The sequence below is a fragment of the Tamandua tetradactyla genome, chromosome 21 (genome assembly GCF_023851605.1).
Source record: "Tamandua tetradactyla isolate mTamTet1 chromosome 21, mTamTet1.pri, whole genome shotgun sequence".
NCBI classification, from domain to species: domain Eukaryota; kingdom Metazoa; phylum Chordata; class Mammalia; order Pilosa; family Myrmecophagidae; genus Tamandua; species Tamandua tetradactyla.
This window is the reverse complement of record NC_135347.1, coordinates 58,737,155-58,759,101: the sequence shown is the minus strand read 5'-3', so window position 1 is coordinate 58,759,101 and position 21,947 is coordinate 58,737,155. Positions and strand designations below refer to the sequence as shown.

Sequence of the window (21,947 nt, the reverse complement as noted above, 5' to 3'; positions counted from 1 at the left end):
CACTCATTATTTCAGTAAACAGAATATTTTAAATGTCTCAAAGGGATGTTACTGAGGCAGTACTTTCCTTAAAAAGATGTCCATTTTATATTAGGGAGTCAATTTCACTGAATTGTGTGGATTTTGTTGTTGTTGTTATTTTCAGAGAGTGGAACGTTGTGAGTTGGGGATTTGTCTTTTCTAGCTTGTAAATACAAGCCATCTGTGAGCTAATGATTCTCCTCCTCCTGAAATAGAGGCAAGCGGTAGGCAGCAGACGGAGCTGAAACCTAGCCGTGACCTTTATTCGTCCTGAGCTTTGCTTTCCTTGATTGTAAAATGGGAATTACAAAAGCTGCCTTGCAGTGTTCTTGTGAGGATTAAATGAATTTTCCAAACCTGAACCTGGTACATAGTAAATTCAATGAATAGTAGCATTTTTTTTTTTTTTTAATATGAACCACTCTAATTCTGGTTGACTATTGTTTTTCCTAAGGTTCACATTTAAATGCAGCACACTAACATGCATATTTTTTTTACTTTAATGACAATTTTCTTCATTTCTTGCAAATGAAATATTCTTTGATGACATCATTGGCCAAAGATTTAATTTTTTTTTTTGCATGAGCAGGCACCAGGACCAGAACCCAGGTCTCCAGCATGGCAGGCAAAAACTCTGCCTGCTGAGCCACTGTAGCCCACCCTACAATTTTTTTTTTAAATTAGAGAAGTTGTAGGTTTACAGAAAAATCATGTGAAAAATACAGGGTTCCCATGCATTCCCCATCTCCATTATTAACACTTTGCATTTGTGTGGTAATTTTGTTACAATTGATGAAAGAATAATATAATTGCATTAGAAACTATAGTCCATACTATATAATAAGGTGTATTTTTTCCAGTATACCACCCTATTAACACCTTGCATTAGTGTGATAAATCTGTTATAATTTATGAAAGAACATTTTTGTAATTGTACTGTTAAGTATACTTTATTATTTACAGTAGAATCCACTGTGTTGTACAGTCCTATGTTTTATATTTTAATTTTTATTCTAGTAACATTATAAGAACTGAAATTTCCCCTTTAACCACTTTCACATATATAGTTCAGTGCAGTTAATTATACTCACAATTGTTGTGTTACCATCACAACCACTCATTACCAAAACTTTACAAGCAACCCCAATAGAAATTCTGTACAAGTTAACATTTCCCAACCCCCTGTTATTCCCTGCCCTCAACTCAGCCCCTGGTAGCCTATATCTATTTCTAACTCTGTGAGTTTGTTTATTCTAATTATTTCATATCAGTAAGATCATACAACATTTGTCCTTTTGCACCCAACTTATGTCAATCAACCTGATATCCTCAAGGCACGTCCGTGTCGCACGCTTCAGGGTTCATTCCTTAATGCTGCGTAATATTCCTTCCTGCGCACAGACCACATTCTGTTCATCCATCATATGCTGATGGGCACTTGGGTTGACTCCGATTTGGTGATTGTGAGCGATGCTGCATGTACATCCTGAGTGGTGGAACTGCCAAATGGTGAGTTGTTCTCTCTTTAGTCTTCTGAGGATCTGCCAGGCTGTCTTCCTCAGCAGCCGCACCGTTTTACATTCCCACCAGTGGGGAGTAAGTAAGTATTCCTGTTTCTCCACCTTTGTGGCGTCCTGTGTGTTTAACAGTGGCCATTCTAGTAGGTGTGAAATGATGCCTCCTTGTGGTTTTGATTTGTATTTCCCCAATGGGATAAGGATGATGAGCATCTTTTCATGTGCTTTTTTAGCCATTTGTATTTCCTTTCTGGAAAGATGTCTGTTCATGTCTTTTGCCCATTTTTTAATTGAGCTGGGTGTTAGTTTGCAAACTGCCAGAATGAGACATATCAGAACCGAAACAACTTTGTAAAAGGGGAATTTAATAAATTACAAGTTTACAGTTCTAAGCCTATAAAAATGTCCAAGTAAGACATCCAGGGAAAGGTACCTTAATTCAAAGAAGGCTAATGGTTCAGGAATACCTCCGTTAGCTGGGTAGTCACGTGGCTGCATCTGCTGGTCGCTTGCTCCTGGGCTCCATTGCTTTCAGCCTCTGCTCCTGTGGGGCTCCTCCCTTTGCTTCCCTGCAGCTGGCTCTCATCTCTTGGCTGCCCTTGGCTCTCTCCAGGTTCCCAACCTTCGTGTCTCTGTTCTCCACGTATCGGCATCCGTGCCGGCTCTGCTCTGAAGTTCCTGTTGGCTCTGATGCTTCTGGCATTTTTGGCTCTCTTCAGAATGTTTCCTCTTTTAAAGGATCCCAGTAAACGAATCAAGACCCACCTGGAATGGGTGGCCACATCTCATCTAATCAAAGGTCACACCCACAATCGGGTGTGCCACACCTCTGTGGAGATAATCTATAAAAAATTTCCATCCTGTGGTATTGATTCAAGATTAAAAGAAATGGTTGCCCTCACAAGACTGAATCTGGATTAAAATAGGGTTTTTCTGGGGTACATAATTTTCAAACTGGCACAGGCTGTTTGTGTTTTTATTGAATTGTAGGATTTCTTTATTCTGGATATTAAGCCCTTGTTGGATATGTGGTTTCCAAGTATTTTCTCCCATTGAGTTGCTGTCTTTTCACTTTTGTGATTAAGTCCTTTGATGCACAAAAGTTTTCAGTTTTGATGCGGTTCCTTTATATATCTTTTTCTTTTGTTTCTTGTGCTTTGGGTGTTTAAGAAACCATTGCCTAGCACAAGACCCTGAAGATGCTTCCCTGCATATGTAGTCCTGGTTCTTATCATGTATATAAATTTGAATGTTTATAGTTAAGTTCCATGTATAAGTGTGTAAAAAAATTTAATGAACCTACTCAAGTTATTCTCAAATCCAAGTTTTTTAAAATAGTAAGCCGATGCAGGCAGGCATGCAGTAGGTTCCTGCAGAGCCATGCCTTGGATGAAGGTTTCCCACTGTGTTGGCAGGATGTGCCAGCGTGACTCAGGAATGCCTGATAACTACCAGAGAAGGTGTCATGCTCACCCTGCCGGTCCCAGCAGTACCCTGGATCAGGAGGTACCTGTAAGGCAAAATAAAGGAAATGAAAGTATATATATATATTTTTTTTTGGAAAATATATTCCAGTAGACTGCTGACTTGATAATGGGTGCAATCTGTGATCAATATACAGGTTAAAAACTATCTGCTAAGAAGAGGTATTTATTTAAAGATCGATGTTTTAATGGTTTAAAATTTTGGATTTGGGAAAGAAAACATATACTGAGTTTAAAAGTTAGGCATTGAAAAAATAATTATAATGATACGTTTTTGGGCATGCAATATATGAGATATAATTTGTAACAAGTACAATAAAAGGTGGGGGGGGCAGGGGAGTATACGGTACTGGATACATGTGCTAATGAAGACAGGTTGCTTATTAATTGTCAGAAGTCAGAACGATTTTTATCCCCCTTTTACAGCTTAGGTAGCTGAGATGCTGGGCTTGGAGTCCAGGTCTCATTTAATCCTAGAGGACTCGCTCAACCTCCGCCTTCCTTTCACTCAAGCCTGGGGTGCGGGCAGAGATCCACTTTCACCTGTCTGCATGGCCAGGCTTGTTGACCCAAACCTGTTTGGCCATCGCCTGTGATTTTCTACTTTCTAGGATTATTTTTTGGTGCTCTTTAAAAACTGAAGAGTGTAGGGCACTGTTAAAGAGAATACACTCTGAGAGAGCAGTCACACTAGCATCCTTTCTGGTGCCCCTGCCCTGTTCCTCTAGACTCACGTTTATAAAATGCAAATCTGATTGTGTCATTCACCGATCGGAATTCCGCCTGGGGTTTGCTGTCACCCAAGCCCTGCCTGAGCTGGCCTCTGCCTTGTGTTTGGCTTCTCGTCGCTGTCCTGCTCCCCAGGCATTTCACCTGGCAGCAGTGAGCTCTGCCACTCCCCAGGCAAGCCGTTCTCTAGCCGGCCTTCAGCCCGGACTCGGGATTCCTTCCCACTTGCAAACTCCCGTCAATCCTCTGGGAAGCTTTTCCCAGTGTTCCCGGTTGACGCTCAGCACCTCTGTGTGGAGTGAAAGGAAGAGGAGGTGCTGGCCACCTGGGCACACTGGGATAGTCACTTACCTGCCTGTCGTGGAAGTCGCGCAGATCGGATGCGACAGCGGACACAGAACTGCTCTGTGAACAGGGATGCACCAAGGAGATGCAAAGTATTTCTCTCCTTTTCCTTCATTAAAGAAGTTGTGGATTTACCGAATAATCTTGCATAAAGTACGGGGTTTCCAGATCATACCCTATTATTAACACCTCGCGTTGGTGTGGAAAGTCTGTTACAATTGGTGAAAGCCAATTGTAATTTTTTTTTTTTTATAATAACACTTTTAACTATAACACCTGGTTTACCTTAGGGTTCACAGTTTGTGTAGCACAGTTCATGGACTTTTTAAACAACTTTTATCCTGTTAATATATGTACAGTTTAACGGTTCCCCCTCGTAACCACATTCAGAAGTGTGTTTCAGTGCAGTTATTCCATTCACAGAGTTGTGTTGCAGTCACCACCACCTGTTACTGGCATTTTCTTCCTTCCACAGAGGAATTCTGGGTATTTTAAGCCCTAACTTCCCACTCCCCCAGCCTGTCCGCTGGTAACTTCTTCTGGATTCTGAACCTTTGAGTTTGCTTGTTCATTCTAGTGCTCCCTTCAGTTTTGCCAATGTCTGTCTCATGTACTTTGGACCTCCCTGATTTGGGAGCATACACATTTATGATTATTATTTCTTCTTGGTGAATCATCTATTTTTATTAATATGTACTATGCTTCTTTGCTTTTACGATGTCTTTACATTTAAAGTCTATTTTATCTGATATTAGTACTTGGTTTCTTTTGGTTACAGCTTGCATTGAACATGTTTTTCCATCCTTTCACTATCAAACTATTTATATTCTTGCATCTAAGATGTGTCTCTTGTAAACAGCATATAGATGGATCATATTTTTTAATCCATTTTGCCAATATGTATCTTTTAATTAGTGAGTTTAGTCCATTAACATTCAAAGTTATTACTGTAATAGTAGTTCTTGAATCTACCATCTTATCCTTTAGTTTTTGTTTGTCAGATCTATATATTCTTTTCCCTTTCTCTCTTTTTATCCTTTAAATCACTCCTACTGGCACTCTTCAATTCTTTGCCCTCCTCCAGGCTTCCCTCAGTTTTGATGGACAACTTGATTGGATAAAGAATTCTTGGCTGGAAGCCTCCCTCATTCAGAATCTTCATTGTATCATCCACTGCCTTCTCATCTCAGTGGTGCCTGTTGAGTAGTCCGAACTCAGTCTTATGTGTTTTCCCTTGTATATTGTAGATTGCTTTTGTTGTAGTATTTTCAGCTTTTCTCATGCTGCTTTTTGCTTCTCTTCAACATTTGACAATCTGATTTGTATGTATCTTGGGGTAGGCCTATTTGGATTTATTCTATTTGGGATACATTGGGCCTCTGTGATTTGCATATTTATGTATTTATAAGGGTTAGGAAGTTCTCTCCAATTATCTCTTCAGCTGACCTCCCCAGTCCTTTGCTCGTCTCTTCTTCTGGGACACAAATGATTCTTATATGTGTGTGCCTATGGCTGTCCATCATTTCCCTGAGAGCCAGTTCCATTTTTTCTTTCTTTTGTTCTTTAGTGCACTCTTGAGCTGTCTTCAAGCTCACTTATTCTTCCTTTTACTTCTTTGAGTCTGCTATCATATATCTCTGATTTATTTCTACTTTAGTGTACAGTATCTTTCATCTCTTTGAGATCTATTTTTCTATTTAATCTTTTGAATTCTTCATATGTTCTTCTAGTGTCTTCTTGATATTCTTATTTCTTTATAAATATCCTTGAGTAGTTGTTCTACATTCTGTGTCCCCTCCAGTGTTTGGATTTGGTCATTTTCCTGGGCCATTTCTGCCTGGATCTTCACATACTTTATGATTTCTGTTCCATTCGGGGCATTTGATTATCTTAGGTTATTTTGCAACTTGGTTTCCTTTACTCATCCACAGTCTTGTATTTACTTTTGTTCGCATCCCATGTCCACTTCTGCACCTGGTTGTCCTGCAGCGCCCCACCAAACCGCGGCCCGGATCACCTGTAAGGAGTGTAATTCCACTTAGGGCTCTGGTAAAACCCACTGTCTCTGCCCAAGTCTCTGCTTCAACTGTAGTCCCACTTGTTTATTTTATTATTATTTTTTAACCCTTTTCTTGTTCCATGGAGCTTCAGTAAACTCATCCCACCCTACTCCACCATCTGGGAAGTTTTGTTTATCTGGGAGTGTCTTCTCACTCCCTCATTTTTGAAGAAAATCTCACCATATATAAATTTATTTGTTGGCAGTTTTCTTTTAGCCCGTTGAGTATTTCAATGTACGGACTTCTTTCCCCCATGGCTTCCCCCATGAGAAGTCAGCACTGGGTCTAATTGGGACTCCACTGTACACGACACATTGCTTTTCTCTTCAAGCTCCCGGAGCTCTCTCCTCATCTTTGGCACTCTGTGTGATGATGGAGTGTATTTTTCTTCACGTTTGTCCTGCTGGTGTCCCCTGTGCTTCTTGGGTGTAGATATGCACGTCTTTGCTAAATTTGGGAAGTTCTCCATCACTTTTTTTTGAATATTCCTTTTCTGTTTATTCTCACTCTGGGATTTCCATAATGTGTATATTGGTAGGCTTAATGGTGTCGCAGAGGTGTCTTAGACTATTTTTACTTTCTATGATTCTTTTTTCTTTCTGCTCCTCTGCCTGACTCATTTCAAGAGCTTGTCTTGGAGTTCACTGATTCCTTCTTCTGTTGGCTCCAGTCTGTTGTTGAAACACTCCTGGGAATTTTTCATTTCAGTTATTGTAGCCTTCAAATGCAGGAGTTGTTTGGTTCTTTTTAAAGTTTTCTATCTCTTTACAGATATTCTCATATTGCTCATTCATTGTTTTCCTGATATCTTTCTCTGTTCTTTTCTTCATCTCCTTGAGCATTTTTACTTTTTTTTTTTTTTCATGGACAGGCACTGGGAATCGAACCTGGGTCTCTGGCATGGCAGGCGAGGACTCTACCACTGAGCCACAGTCGCACTGCCCCTCCTTGAGCATTTTTAAGGTCATTTTTTAAAAAGGCTTCGTTTAGTGTATATACATTCTCATTTTCTTCTTTGGAGTTTTCTGGGTTTCTATCTTTTTCTTTTGGATGGGTCATCATTTCCTATTTCTGTTGTTGGTCTTATCCTCTTTTATTACACACTGTACATTTTAATGTTTTGAAATGTTAACACTGAGATTTTCTCTCTGGGATGTCTGTTTCTTGGTTTTGTAACCAGCTAGTGATAAGACAGAGATTTTCTTAATTCTGGAACAAGAAATTCAGGACTGTTTGCCCAAGGCAATTGCAGTGTGCAGGGTTCTCCCTGTCTTTCCAGGCCTCTGGAGAGTATTATTCTTGAGATTATTTGTACTCTTGAGCTTTTTTGATTTGGTTCTCGGTATTTATTGCTTCATGCATTGTTTTGCTCTTTTTGGCTTTGTGCTGAGTTGTGAAGAGGGAGTGGGCTGCAGTTGACTTTAGGCCAAGTGGTTCCTTGGAGAAGCAAGAATTTTGGATCTCTGTATGTATACTGTTCTGTTTCTCACTGGCCTAGAGGCCAGAAAGGTTCACCTGCGGATTCAGAGTGAGAAAGTCCAAAGTCAGGGGCAAGAAAGGACCATGACAGAAAAGTGGGTCCCTGTCTACTAAAGTCATGGTTGATTCTACTGTAAGCGTGACTCAGAAAGACGAAGAAGTCTGTAAGTGTGCCCTCCCCTCCTCCCTACTCTTCTGATGTGTATATCAAAGATGGCCTTGCTTAAATGGCAGTGTGGGAGTTAATGGAGTGTCAGAATTTAAAAAAGCTCCTCACCCTTTGTGATGCTTCACCAAAAAGGCATGTTCCAAGGTGTTTCCTTTGCCTTAGTTCTTCGTTTTGTTCAGATAAAATGTTCTGTCTGTACCAAAATTTAGCTGCCCTCTTTGCCGTCTTACAAAAGTGTTTCCCAATCGTAGTTCTTGATTGGGCAGGTATTTCTCTCTCCCTTCTGCACATTTTCATTTACTTATTTGTTTTCCATCATTCTTACTCTTTTCCTGTTTCAATTAATTTTCACATTGCTTTGTTTTTCTAGCGTTTTCTCCCCTTGCCATTGTCATCACTCCTCAGCTCACTTGACATTATTTATTTCTTTTGTTTTCCCCTCTCCACTGCAACCGCGTCCTTGTCTGTTTTTCCTTCTTCTCCTTCCAGACACTTCCTTGGCATTGGGGGTTGAAGCTAGTTTTCCAAGTACTGCCTCCTCATGGCCCTGCTTCTTTTTCTGTTCTGGCTTCATGGTTTCCATGTTGTGATGGGTCTGGGTTTTACCTGCTTGCCGTTTGTAATCTCTTTTGTACCATGCCCTTTAATCCTCATGCAGTATCGCTGGGTGGGAGCTCTTCGATTATCCATGGAGATGTGAACCCCCAATTGTGGGTGGTCACTTTTGATTGGATGGTTTCCATGGAGATGTGTCTCCCCCCATTCAAGGTGGTGCTGCTTGCTGGAGCCCTTTAAGAAGGAACCATTTGGGAAAAAGCATTAGAGACTGTGCGGTCAGAGATCTTTGGAGTTGAAGAAGGAAAACACCCCGTAGGAACTTCATAAAACAAGAAGCCTGGAGAGAAAGCTAGCAAACGTTCCTGTGTTCACCATGTGCCTTTCCATTTGAGAGAGAAAACCTGAACGTCATTATTTTTCTTGAACAAAGGTGTATTTCCCTGGATGCCTTAGATTGGACATTTCTGTAGCTATGCTTTATTCAATATTGGACATTTTTATGGCCTTAGAACTGTAAACGTGCAACTTTATAAATTCCCCTTTTTAAAAGCCATTCCATTTCTGATATACTGCATTCTGGCAGCTAGCAAACTAGAACGCCTGCTTTTTTCTCTGATTTGAGGACAACAACAGGCCCTGAAAATATAACAAAACCAATGATTGCCTGCGAAGAGATGAGAGGAGAGAATGAAGGGATGTGGATATTGTGTGGGGGGTGGGGTTGGGGAATGGTGGGGAGAGTGTATTGGCTCTGAGCGTCTCTTGCTTTCATAGAGGTTCTGCCAGTCGCTGGGGTAGGGAGAGGGTTCGTTTGGGGTTACAGGCTGTAATTCTTGTTGATTAGTAGGTTCAGGCAGTGGGGAGTACGTTGGGTGGAGGGTGAAGATCTGCTCTCCCGGCCTTGGCCTGCCATGTGGTGGGATCCACACCAGTTCCCCTCTGAAAAAGTGAGGACTCGGAGCCAGATGTGCTCCAGGGTTCTTTGTGCTTCATGTTTTATACATTTCTGAATCTAAGTTTCTATCAGTGGAAATTCCCTGATGGTTTTATCTTTCAGTAAACGTTACTCACAGGTTATTAGATGCTTTTATTTAGGGATGTTTTCTGGCCTGCAGAGGGTGAGTGTGTGTGCGTGTGTGTATGTGTGTACATATGTGCACGTGTGTGCGTGTGTATATATGTGTGCGTGCATGTGTATATGTGTGTGCATGCGTGTATATGCATGTGTGTGCTCACGTGTGTGTGCTCACGTGTGTGTGCATGTTGTCTGCGTGTGTTTGTAGGGGTTGGAGGACAGAAGGGCGTTCTGGACATCGATGCTGGGACGCAGACCACCACTCTCTTCTTTTGAACCCTTGTGAAGGGGCTTCCTGTGGAGCCCAGGGGCTCGTGGGCCCCCCTGAAATAAGAATTCAGGCGGTATCTCTCCGTTTCTCATCCTGGAGTGCTCAATTCGCAGAGACTCGGGGTTCGTGCATTCTTGATAGTCTTGTTCTGGGTTGGCCTGGTTAGTGCAGTCAGCTGACCTACACTGACCTTCAGACTAGTCTCAGGACCTGACGTGTTAAATAATCATGTGAGATTACTGTCTGCGTGGGCTCAGCCCAAATCTGTGGTTTCTCCAGATCCACTGGTTGGTGAACTGTCATCTCTACCGTATTGTAAATGTAAAGTTTGTCTGAGGCTTCGAGCATAAAAGGAGCATGGTGGAATTTTCTCTTAGACTATCAGTGACTTTGGTAGCTCAAATTGGATATTGTTGATATCCAATATAGGCAAGTAGAGAGGAGTTAAAGACCCTAGGCAGAAGGTGCTGAGCTTTTTCTTTTTTCTTTTTGTAGGAGGGTCCTTTCCCCCCCCAAACAAAATATAATGTGGAACTTTAATATATAAATGAGATAAAACTGTTTTCATATAATTTGAAATGTAAATGTATTCTTCAAGTTTTAATTTATTACATTTACTAAATCAGTGACAACAGTGATTTAGTCTGGCAGTTTAGGTCCTCTCTGATATATTAAAATTGATATCTAATACATTTAAGTGAAGGCAGTCACTTTAGATTTAAAAATAATGGAAAACGTATTTTCTAAAATGAAATGTCAATGAAATGTTTGTGAACTCCCACTACCCCTCCATTAGAGCCTAGTGCCGGTTTGAAACTGTTATGTATTCTAGAAAAGCCATGCTTTAATCCTAATCCAATCTCATGGGGCCAGACCCATTGTTTGGGATGGGAAGCTTTGATTGGATTGTTTCCATGGAGATGTGACACTCCCATTTGTGAGTATGGCCTTCTGATTAGATGGAGATGTGACTCCACCCATTCAAGCTGGGTCTTGGTTAGTTTACTAGAGCCCTTTAAAAGGGGAAACATTTTGAAGACTCTTCAGATGCAGATGCTTGGAGAGCAGAAGCAACAGAGATGATACAGCAAGTGAGCCACCCAGATGCTTGGAGATTCAGGGCCCAGCAGTCACTGCCATGTGCCATTCCATGAGATGATAAGCAAGCCACAACCTGGAGAGAACTAAGGGAGGCCAAGAGATGAAACCCAGCCCTGGAGAAGCAAAGTGAGGAACCCATAAGAAACACAGGCTGAAAGCAGTGGAGCCCAGGAGCAAGGGACCAGCAGATGCCAGCCATGTGACTTCCCAGCTGACAGAGCTGTTCCAGACAGCATCAGCCTTTCTTGAGTGAGGGTAACCTCTTGTTGGTGCTTTAATTTGGACATTTTCATGGATTTAGAACTGTAAACTTATGACTTGATAAATTCCCTTTATAAAAGCCATTCCATTTCTTTGTATATTGCATTCTGGCAACTTTAGTAAACTAAGCTAATATACCTAGGATTCCCTAAACTCAGTTTGAAAAACACTAATTCAGAGAATGAAAATAAACTTAGCATTCAACTCAAGAAGCTAGAAATTAAACCAAAAGGAGCATATAAGGGAGTACTTAATTTAAAAATAAAACAAAGTGCTTGTTTAGAGCCATTTGCGTTTTAGATGGAAGCAATTCGTCTAGACTTATATACCAGGGATCATAGATTCTAAGCTCTCAAGCTGGTTTGGTCCTTAAATTATTTATCTCCACTCTATTTTAGAACAAACAAATAATTAAAACGGAAAAGAAAAATTGCCATCTCCTGGTAGTGTTTATTTATTCCAAGCTGCAGCAAGCCTGCTCGTCTCTGGACAGCTCTGAGTTCAGAAGGCTGAACTGTCTCTTGTCCTTCCTTCCACTGTTGTGTGTTCTCCCACGAGGCCTGCAGAGCTTGTCTTCTACTCCATTGTCCACGACAGACCTTCAGATGTTCGCAGGTGTGACTGTGCACTCGTGAGTCTTCTCAGTCTTTGTTCTGGGCCGAAACAGTCCCAGTTCCTTCAGTGGTTCCTCATGTGACAACATTGTTGTTAAGTCCCATTGATAGACTGTCATTTTCCTCTGAATGTGTGGTCGGTTTTCTGTGACAGAACTGCAGGACACAGGTGTGTCTGACTGGTGTAGAGCAGAGCTGGACCATACCCCTGCTTAATGGAGTTACTAGATTTTTGTCAATACAGTGTAGGGCAGGGTTAGCATTTTGGGGTGGTTATCTCAGTGATGACACTTGCTTATTGATTGTTGACCGAAATCCCCAGCTGCTCTCCATTGGTGTTAATAATTTACAAAAACTGCATTTTGATTCATTCTTTATATAAGGCATTCTTTATTTATTTTGGGACCAAGTGCAGGACCTTTATTCCTCAAGAAATGGTGGGATAATTTAAGAGTGGAAATTATAAATTAAGTCTTTCTATACCTAATCCAGTACATTTACCGCCATTAAAGTGTCACATCTTTGTTCTTAATTCCAGGAGTTACGTCGTCACAGAATCTGCAGGTTAGTAATTTTAAGAGGAAGCCAGTTGAGGAGCTTTTTTAGACAGCTTCTGGTCTTGCAAGGAACCTGGAGTTGTTTACTGACCTCTGCCATGCATTATTTTTTACTCAATTTAGCTGTGTTACAGAAACAAAGGCTATTTTGATTCTCTGGTGGTGAATCATTCCATCAAGTGTGAAAGTCATCTAGAAATTTGGATTTGTGTGTTTGTTTTGAGTGAATTTCTGAGTTTGATACAGAGGTTTGAATAATGCATGGCTTTTATAAATATTAATATACATATTTTATTTATGGAAATTACTCATTTTGCTAAGTAATTTTGTTAATTGTGTTTTTCAAATCTCTTATATCCTTGGCAATTTTGGTCTGGTTGTTGAATCAACTGTTGAGAGAGGATTCCTAAAGTTTTCCATTGTGATTGTGGATTTGTCTACTTTTCCTTTGGGGTTGATTAATTTTTGTTTTCTATCTTTTAAAGCTATATTGTTAGGTGTACTCATATTTAGTATTGTTATATCTTTTTGTTCATCTGACTATTCTTATGATAAGTTCCTTTTTGTATCTAAGAATATGTCTTGCTCTAAAATCTACTTTGATATTATTTCGACTATATTAGCTTTCCTTTGGTTAATGTTGCATGGCATATCATTTTCCATCTTTTTACTCTCAAGCTTTCTGCATTGTTGTTTTAAAAGTTTGTCTATTGTAAGTCACGTGTGAATACTGTTATTGGTTTTGGATTTTTAGAATAATCCATTCTGTTACTCTTACAGTTCTATTTGGAACGTTTAGCCCATGTACATTTTAAAATCCTTTTTAGAGCAGTTTTAGGCTTACAGAAAAATCATGTGGAAAGTGCAGTGTTACCATATGCCCTTCCACCCTTTACACAGTTTTTCCTAATGTTAGCATCTTGTATCAATGTGGTATATTTGTTACAATTGATGAATTCATTATTATTATAATTATATTAAAGTCCATGGTTTATGTTAGGGTTCACCCTTTGTGTTGTAGAGTTCTAAGGGTTTTTTAAAAAATTCATTGTGGTAACATAAATATACAATAAAAAATTTCCCATTTTAACCACTTTCATATAATTCAGTGGTGTTAATTATATTTACAGTGTTATGCCACCATCACCACCATCCATTACCGAATAGTTTCCATAGCCCCAAACAGAAATGCTGTAGCAATTAAGCATTCACTCTCTATTCCCTGTCCATAGCCCTTTGGTACATTTATGTTTAATGCAATTGCTAATAGAATTTGCTTTATGTCTCTATTATTTAACTTTACTCTCTATTTAATATCCTTGTTTTATGTTTATTTTTTTATCCTGTCTTCTTTTTAATTAATCAACTAGTTCTACGTTATTTTTCCCCCTGTAACTTGTTAGTTACACATTCTTTTATTATTCTTTTAGTGGTTACCCTCAAGTTAAAGTATATGTGTTAAAATGTAAAGATAATAAAAGTTGTTACTTCTACTATTTTGCCAATGCTACTACATACTTTATCCCGTCTATGTTTTATATTATTGTTGTCATACTTTGTAGTTTTACAAATGTTTTAAATACCACTACCTTGTGCTTATTATTTTGTGCATTCAGTATTCACAACATTTACTCACATTTGCCCACTCCACTGTTTCTCATTCTCTGTTACATTTCCATTTTTGCTTTGAGATAATTTTTTTCCTTCTTGAACAATTTTCTTTAATATTTCTCTTAGTGCTGGCCAGCTGGCAGTGGATTCCTTTAGTGTTTGTATTAAATATTTAATTTTCAGCCTCATTTTAAAGAATATTTTTGATAGATCTAGAATTTTAAGTCATCATTTATTTTGTTTTACCCTCTAAAGATCTCATCCCATTGTCTTCTGGCTTCTGTCTCTTTGAGTTGTTCTCTCTCTGGAGTTTTTTTTACATTTTCCGCATTGTTTCCACGGTTTGCTGATCCTTTAAGGATATGACTTTTCATGGGTGGGTGTGCGGCTCAATGGTGGAATGCCCGCCTTCCACGCGGGAGACCCGGGTTCGGTTCCCAGATCATGCACCACCCCCCAAAAAGAATATGACTTTTCAGTTAATCTCTCTTTTCTTCTAGTTGCCAGCAGAAATGTTGCCCTGCTGTGGTTGATTTCTTCCTTTCCAGGAACGGAAGCCATTCCTAAACCAAAGGCTGTTTCTGAAGAAATGTTTTCTAAGTCTTTTATAGTTAGTTCACCCTTCTGCTCTCCACTTGTCCTTCCCCTTTTCCTTCTTATCCTGGTATTCAGAGGCTGCACAGGAATCCCTGTGAGTGCTTTCCACTCGGGCAGCATGGATGAGCAGTAGCACACCTTCGCTGTTTGGAGGGGAGAGGGGATGACGCTGACATCGATCCTGTTTGGTTTGCTTTGGAAAGTGAATATTTTGGACTTGCCTGAGGCAAAGCTGAATTCAATTGTGAAATAGAAAAGAGAAGACTAGGATTCTTTAAACTGCAATTCAATCAGGTTGTTAAATAATGATGGCAGTATACTAAATGGACTTTTTACAAAAACCTTTGCTTCTCTGCTGTGACTTTTTAAAAATGTAATTTTATTGAGATATATTCACACATCATATAATTCATCCAAAGTATCCAATCAGTGATTCGCAGTATCATCACATAGCTGTGCATTCATCACTGTTATCATTTTTACAATATTTGCATTACTCCAGAAAAAGAAATAAAAAGAAGAAAAAGTAACTCATATACCCATACCCCTTACCCTCCTTCTCATTGACGCACAGTATTTCACTTACCCAGTTTTTGCCCTGTATCTCACCCTATTATTTATTGTTTATCCTTATTTATTTATTTTTAAATTTTTACTCATCTATCTATACCCTGAATAAAAGGAGCACCAGACACAAGGTTCTCATAACCACACAGTCACGTTGTAAAAGCTGTATTGTTATACAGTCTAATTCAAGAATCAAGGCTACTGGAACACAGCTTAATAGTTTCATGTACTTCCCTCCAGTCACTCCAACACACAGCAGGGATATCTATATAATGCATAGGAATTACCTCCAGGATAACCTTTCAACTCTGAAATCTCTTGGCCACTGAACTTAATTTTGTTTTATTTTTCTCTTCCCCCTTTTGGTGAAGAAAGCTTTCTCTTTCCCATGATGCTGGGTTCTGGCTCATCCCTGGGAGTCCTGTCTCATGTTGCCAGGGAGATTTATACCCTTGGGAGTCATGTCCCACGTACGGGGCAGGGCAGTGAGTTTACCTGCTGAGTTGGCTTAGAGAGAGAGGCCACATCTGAGCAACAAAAGAGGATCTGTGGGGGTGACTCTTAGGTACAATTATCAGTAGACTTAGCTTCTTTTTTGGCAGGAATAAATTTCTTGAGTGAAACCCAAGATGGAGGGCTCATCCTATTGAATTGGTTGTCCCCACTGCTTTCGAGAACATCAGGAATTCCCCAGATGGAAAAGTTGAATATTTCCTCCTTTCTCCCCAGTTCCCTAAGGAGACTTTGCAAATACTTCTTATTCTCTGCCAAAATTACTCTGGGATGTATTGCGTCACGTTAACCTGGACAAACCAACAAGATCTCACGCCCTATTCAAGATTCCATGCAATTGTGATATTCAGGTAAACTGATCATATAAGTTAAATTAGGTAATGTGGTACCTAAAATATAAATTTTGCCCCAAATAAACATCTCTCCTTTTGGTCTCTCCCAGAGGTTGACATTCAAAAACACAGGCCCTATCATCCTTTCCCCAGTGTTCTGTTCTATTTTAGTCCTATCCAGATCAGCTTCACTCATTTCTCTAGATGAAGTCTGATCACTTTTTCAGCTTTTATAACATTTCCTGTATGGGGTACTGCTGACTTTCAGAGCTTCAGAGCTCTAACTCTGAGTCTCAGGTGTCACATGAATACCCGAAGTTTCAGGGAATGACCAGGTTATATAAAAATAGCTCAGTATCTCAGAATTTAGAAATATCAGTTATAACTTCTAAATATATGTGACTGCTGTTAAGAGTTAACGGTCTAGGAACCTTTACAATAGGCCCCAACCTGATACCCCACGCTCTCGACTTCAGTTCTCTGAGTTTGTAAAGTGTAGTTAATCCACATGAGTGAGGCATGGTCCTATTTGCCTTTTTGTTTCTGACATTTTATTCAGCATACTGTCCTCAAGGTTCATTCCTCACGACATGCCTCATTCCTTCATTCCTGCAGTAGCCCGCTGTGGGCTGTGGGTATACACCATGGTTACCCCTTCCCTTCCTCAGCTGACCTACCCTGAGGCCACCTCCATTGCGAATTGCAAACGCTGCCACCATAAACGCCAGGATGCAAATGTCTGTTCGTGTCCCCACACTCAGTCCTCCATATGCACACCTAGTTACGGGTTGCAGGGTCGTGTGGCATGTGTAACAGACTTTTATAAAGGCTGACAGTAGATGTCTGTGGCAATTGAAAAATATGAATTAAATCAGGGAGGTGCTGTTTATTATCTGTTAACTTTAGATACACTGTGAGAGACAAGCGGTTTTGGCAATGTTGGAAGGCAAACCATACTTTTGACCAGCACGGGTGGCCCTGGGTGTTGCTGTAGCATATTGGGAAAGCAGTTTGGCCATTTGTGGCGATTTGTTCACATTCTTGGAGCCATTTGTGAGGTTTTATCCTAAAAAGAAAAAAGAAATATGAAGCATGAAGCCATGTACATGAAATGCTGATTGTAGAATTGTTTAGTATGTTCAAAAGTTGGAAGTACCCTGAGTGTTCAACACTAGAGGAATGATGGAATAAATTATGGGGCGTCAGGAACTTGATGGAATGCAGTTAAGCATGCTGCCAAAGAGGGAATCAACCTGGAAAGCTGTTTCTGACAGAAGAGAGTAAAGCACACCCGTATGTGTATTGATGCCATAGGCATCGTTAGCAATGATCAGTAGTGCATATGAACAAAGGAAGGAAAGAGGAAAACTGAAAAAAGTTGATATATGCATTTTAGGGTGCTGTCAGTGTGTTCAAATTTAGATGGCTTTAATTGTCATCATGTTTGTTCAGTAAAGAAAAGTTTTAGATAGTTTTCTAATTTTATGCTCTTCTGTAACTTTTGATGTTAGGTTTTGAATTCATTGGGAACTTTTTTTTTTTGGTGTGCTGTATGGCGGGGTCCACATTTCACCCCTTTTCCATGTGAGTGCCCTGTTACTGCAGCACCATCTGTTGAACTTTTTGGGGTGTGTGGGGTGAGCACATGGGCTGGAAATCGAATCCGGGTCCCCGACACTGCAGGTGGGAATTCCACACTGTTCTAACCCCTCATCCCCAATTCACTGGGAATTTTAAATATTTGATATGAGGTATGTTTTTGCCCTAATGGATAGCTCTTGTTCCCAAACCTTTTATTGAATAGTCTCTTCTTTCCCCACTGATTTGAAATACTCCCTTTATTGAATAGTTCCCCTGGGTGTGTGGGTGTGTTTTTGAGTTCTGTACTTCTATCACTGTGCCTCTAACATACTGTTTAAATTACTGTGGTTTTATTGTATATTTTGCTTTACGTTAGGGCAAGCTCCCCACCCTCCCCCTTGGCCTAAACGTTGTTCTCTTTCTGAAAACCTCAGTTTCTATTCTTGTGAATTCAGTCTACTAGATGAACTTTAGGATGAGCTTGTTATGCTCCACTTGAAAAAAATTCAATTTGGGTTTTAATTAGAATATGTTAAGCATATCAACTACTTTGGGGAGATAATTTTGCCCATCATACCTCTGATTGTTTCCAGAAGTTTCAGTGAAATATTTGTGTGGTTTTTATTTGGATTATGACCAATTGGCAGAATGGTCATAACCTACCTATTATTTCTGCGTAGAAGCAGAGTGATTTCTGATACTGATTACAATACATTTCCTTAGGAAAGGTTATAGTTTTTAATTGTCTGAAGCAAAGCGCACCGTTGAATCCAGATGGGGAATTGAAGGAGGTGCCCAGACTTCCCTGGGTTGGGGTTCCTCTTTGCCCCGTGTGGAGTTAGTGGCCTTCTGAGAAAAGTAGCAGGTTTTTAGTGGCCCCCTGTGGTTAGAAGGCCCTCAGTCTGGCCCAGGTTGGCCACCTGTGGCTGGTTATTTCCAGGGCACAGCTTTCTCAGCATCGGCTTCCCCACACCCTTCTCCCCTGCTGAGCTCACGCAGCTTTCCCTAAATCTCCTTTGAGCTTTGTTTGACTTTCTGAGTGCAGACCTTCTTGTTCTTTCATAGTCATGTTTTCTTTCTCTTCCTGCCTCCCTCTCCTGCCCCAACACCACCATTTCTCTCTCACTGAGTCTCTCTTTGTTGGTTCCTGTATCACCTCTCCTCCTTCCCCTCCCAAAATCTCTCTCACTGTGGTTTTCTGGTGTATTTGTGATTACCAAATGAGAGACGCCCTTTCACTGCTGAATATTCTTCTTAGTGCTAGCTCCTTGGACTCCCGTCTCCAATGCACACGCCTTCCTTCTGACGTCATGGTGCTTGTGTCTTCCTTTAGCAGCGTGAAGCTTGGTCTGGTTTTTGCAGTGGAGGTGCAACGGGATTGCAGCCTTGCTGTGTGTGCGTTGTGTTCACTGGAAAGGGTTATAATTAAACCCTTTCATAAGGTGTGGTCCTCGATCAGTGTTTTGAATAGCTGCAGATTAGATATCCTTGTGATGTGTGAAAAATGTTGATCTGTTTGTACAGTTTATTTTCTGTTAAAAATAAAATCAAAACCAGGTCAGGTCAGATTCTCTTTGTGCATCATTAGCGGTCCCTTCAGCAACCAGGAACATGTTTAAAGCAAACTGGGCTTCCTTTTTTAGGAAATGGAATTTCATCTAAATTTCCTCTCTCAGTCATGTCAAGAATTTGTTATTGTTTTTTGCTTTTCAGATCCCCTTCCTGAGCTTTTTTTGAAGCTATTGTATGGTACATTTTTCTTGGCATGCTAGTTTCTATTGATTACACTTCTGTGTGTGTGTGTGTGTGTGTGCGCGCGCGTGCGCACACATGTGCTCACCTACAGAGAAAGGACAATTTCAAATTGCAGATTGGTGTTTAATAGAGAACTCCACAGTTTGTATTTATACCAATTCATAATTCTAGGTTAACTTTTTGAAAGTTTAGATAACTTTTCTAGTGGATTGCAAGCCACTAGAAGACATAGCTTCCGTGTGTAAAAAAAATAAAATAAAAAGAAGTAAAAAAATTAAATAACCCCGTGGCTACAGGAAGGAAGGGGCCTGTCCTGATTTTGCTTTGGATCCTGGTTTGTCTTGCTGTCCTCTGCGGTATTGTGCTCAAACTCATCAAAGCCAAGTCGAGGTGGAGACCGCGTCCACTGGTCTCTGTTCCCTCTTCTCCCCAGCGCTGACCCCGGTGGCCGTCCCCTGCTGGGTGCCCCCGCGCCTCTCCCTGTCCTGCCTGGTGTGTGTGAGGGGGAGGGGAGGGCCCTGGCTCCTTCCTGTCCTCCCAGCTGCCCAAGACGACCTGGCCGCCTCCCCACCCCTGTGCTCCTTTGGGGGCGGCTCTCTGGGTTCGGACCCCCCCCCCCCCCCCAGAGCCTCTGTGTGGACTCGGGGTGAGGGCCTTCGCCTGCCGCCCTCTGCCTTTGACGTTTGTCCTCAGAGGTGCCGCCGTGACTGAGGGCGGCCGCATTCCCCGGCATTGGGAGGGCTCAGGCCTGAGCAGGGGCGGGAGGCCCGGCTGGAGGAGGACGAGAACCTGGCAGTCCTTCGGAGGAGACGGTGGTCCGGGAAGTGGCGTGGGCCGCGTGGGAGCGGGTGGTGCTGCCTATTCGGCCCCGTTTGTGAGCGCCTGAGGCTCTTCCCACCCGCAGTACAGGCCAGGCCGCCGCTGGGGACAGTCATCACGGGCCGTGCGCTGAGGGCAGCGGTGTAGTGCAGGGTGAAACCGAGCGCGAGCCCCCGTGCTAAGCAGGTAGGAATTCAAATGAAGCAGAAGACAAAGTCTCCTGCTCACATCGATTAGAATTAAAACAAAACAAAACAAAACTTCCTTATGCCCCGATCTTCTTCAACTTAAAAAAAACCTTAGCTAAACACGTCAGGCAGCGTCTCCCTGCTGTCCAGCGTCGTTGTTGGAAAGGAGGACTGAAGCCTCAGCCGTGTGAAACGAGTATGACAAGTGATGCTGTCTCGGCCCCGAGGCCTGTTTACTGTGGTTTCTCAGTGCCAGGACAGCGATGGCACCCCAACTTACTCCATTTTCAGGGCCAGCTGAGAATCTACGCGAAGTTTGGCAAAAATGTGTATCTCCCTAAAGATGCCGAGTTCTACTTTATCTACAACGGATCTCAGCAGAGACACATCACGGTCGCAGAGCGCATCGAGGATAACGTCCTCCAGTCCAGCGTGCCAGGTGAGCTGTCCCTGCCCCTGTGCCCGGGGAACCCGTCTGGAGACTTCTTCCCTGCAGGGCGGTGGGCCTGGAACCAGTGGGGGAGAAGCATGGTGCTCCCAGAGGGGTGGTACGGTGCTCCCAGGGGGTGGCTCGGTGCTCCCAGGGGGTGGCTCGGTGCTCCCAGGGGGTGGCTCGGTGCTCCCAGAGGTGTGGCTCAGTGCTCCCAGAGGAGCCTTGCGATGCTCCCAGAGGGGCCGTGCAGTGCTCCCAGAGGAATCGCACTGTACTCCCAGAGGGGCGGCGTGCCAGGAAGATCATTTACACAGTGGCCGCGCGTCTGGGGTCCTGGCAGCTTAGACGGGGGCCCCCACCCCGCCAGCTCACCCCGTCTCAAGTGGGGACATGCTTTTGAGGTTCGATGGAGGGAGTGCCTTACCTTAACCATCAGCTCCTCCGGTGCGGGACGTGCCCCCGGATGACCTAGGCAGACAGAGAGCTTGGCGAGGTCCTGCTCCCTTCCTCCTTCCCCAGTGCCTCAGCCCATGTCCTCCTCTCCCTGCCTTGTTCCTTCTGGTGCCCAGGGCTCTTTCCTTTGCCACCTTGTCCATCCAGAAGCTCCCTTGCTGGACCTCAGGCTCCTGAACTTTCTCTCCCACCCTCACGTCTGAAACCTGTAATTCCCCCAGCTCTTTGCTCCAGTTTCCATAGTGTCTGCTGACGAAGTAATTGCAGGTCATTAGGAGCCAACAGCCCTTCTCCATATGGTCAGTTTTCATGGGGTTGGGTTGGGTGTCTAAGAGACATCAAGCTCTGACTTAAAGGCATCACTGAGGTGTCATCACCTGCAGGATAGAGAGGGCTTTTACTTTTGTTTTTATGGCTCGTGTTTATTGATTGGTTGAGTTTTGTCTTCAGGCCTTCTTAAGTTGCCTCACATGGGGAACCTTCAGTTTTTCTTATAGATGAGATTGTCCCTAATTTCAAAAGCAGAGACGTCCCTGAGTGTTTCTGCAGTGTTCCCATCAAGTACGGAAAGAGGGCAGACCTGAGCATGTAGCACGGATGCTGGGGAACCGCACAGCTGCATGCCTGTCTCTCAGCACCCCCAGCCTTGGCCAGTGAATTAATCTGCTGTCAGTTCTCACACCGTGGGCTGTTTTTTTTTTTTTTTTAACTTTTTTTTTAATTAAAAAAATTAACAAAACATTTAGAAATCATTCCATTCTACATATATAATCAGTAATTCTTAATATCATCACATAGTTGCATGTTCATCATTTCTTAGTACATTTGCATCGATTTAGAAAAAGAAATAAAAAGAC

The 21,947-nt window shown here is 42.0% G+C and overlaps 1 protein-coding gene across 5 annotated transcripts in view; it reads left to right on the top strand.

Moving 5' to 3' along the window:
- The window catches only part of ARHGEF28 (Rho guanine nucleotide exchange factor 28), a 292,104-nt gene that overhangs the window by 103,417 nt on the left and 166,740 nt on the right, over positions 1-21,947 (top strand). For all 5 annotated transcript variants that reach the window (XR_013167187.1, XR_013167186.1, XM_077139472.1 and 2 more), the window contains exon 4: positions 20,496-20,643. Coding sequence is in view for 3 of the 5 variants with exons in the window: in XM_077139472.1 (XP_076995587.1) it covers positions 20,496-20,643 (148 nt within the window). In the remaining 2 variants the exon portion in view is untranslated. The remainder of the gene's footprint in view (positions 1-20,495; positions 20,644-21,947) is intronic.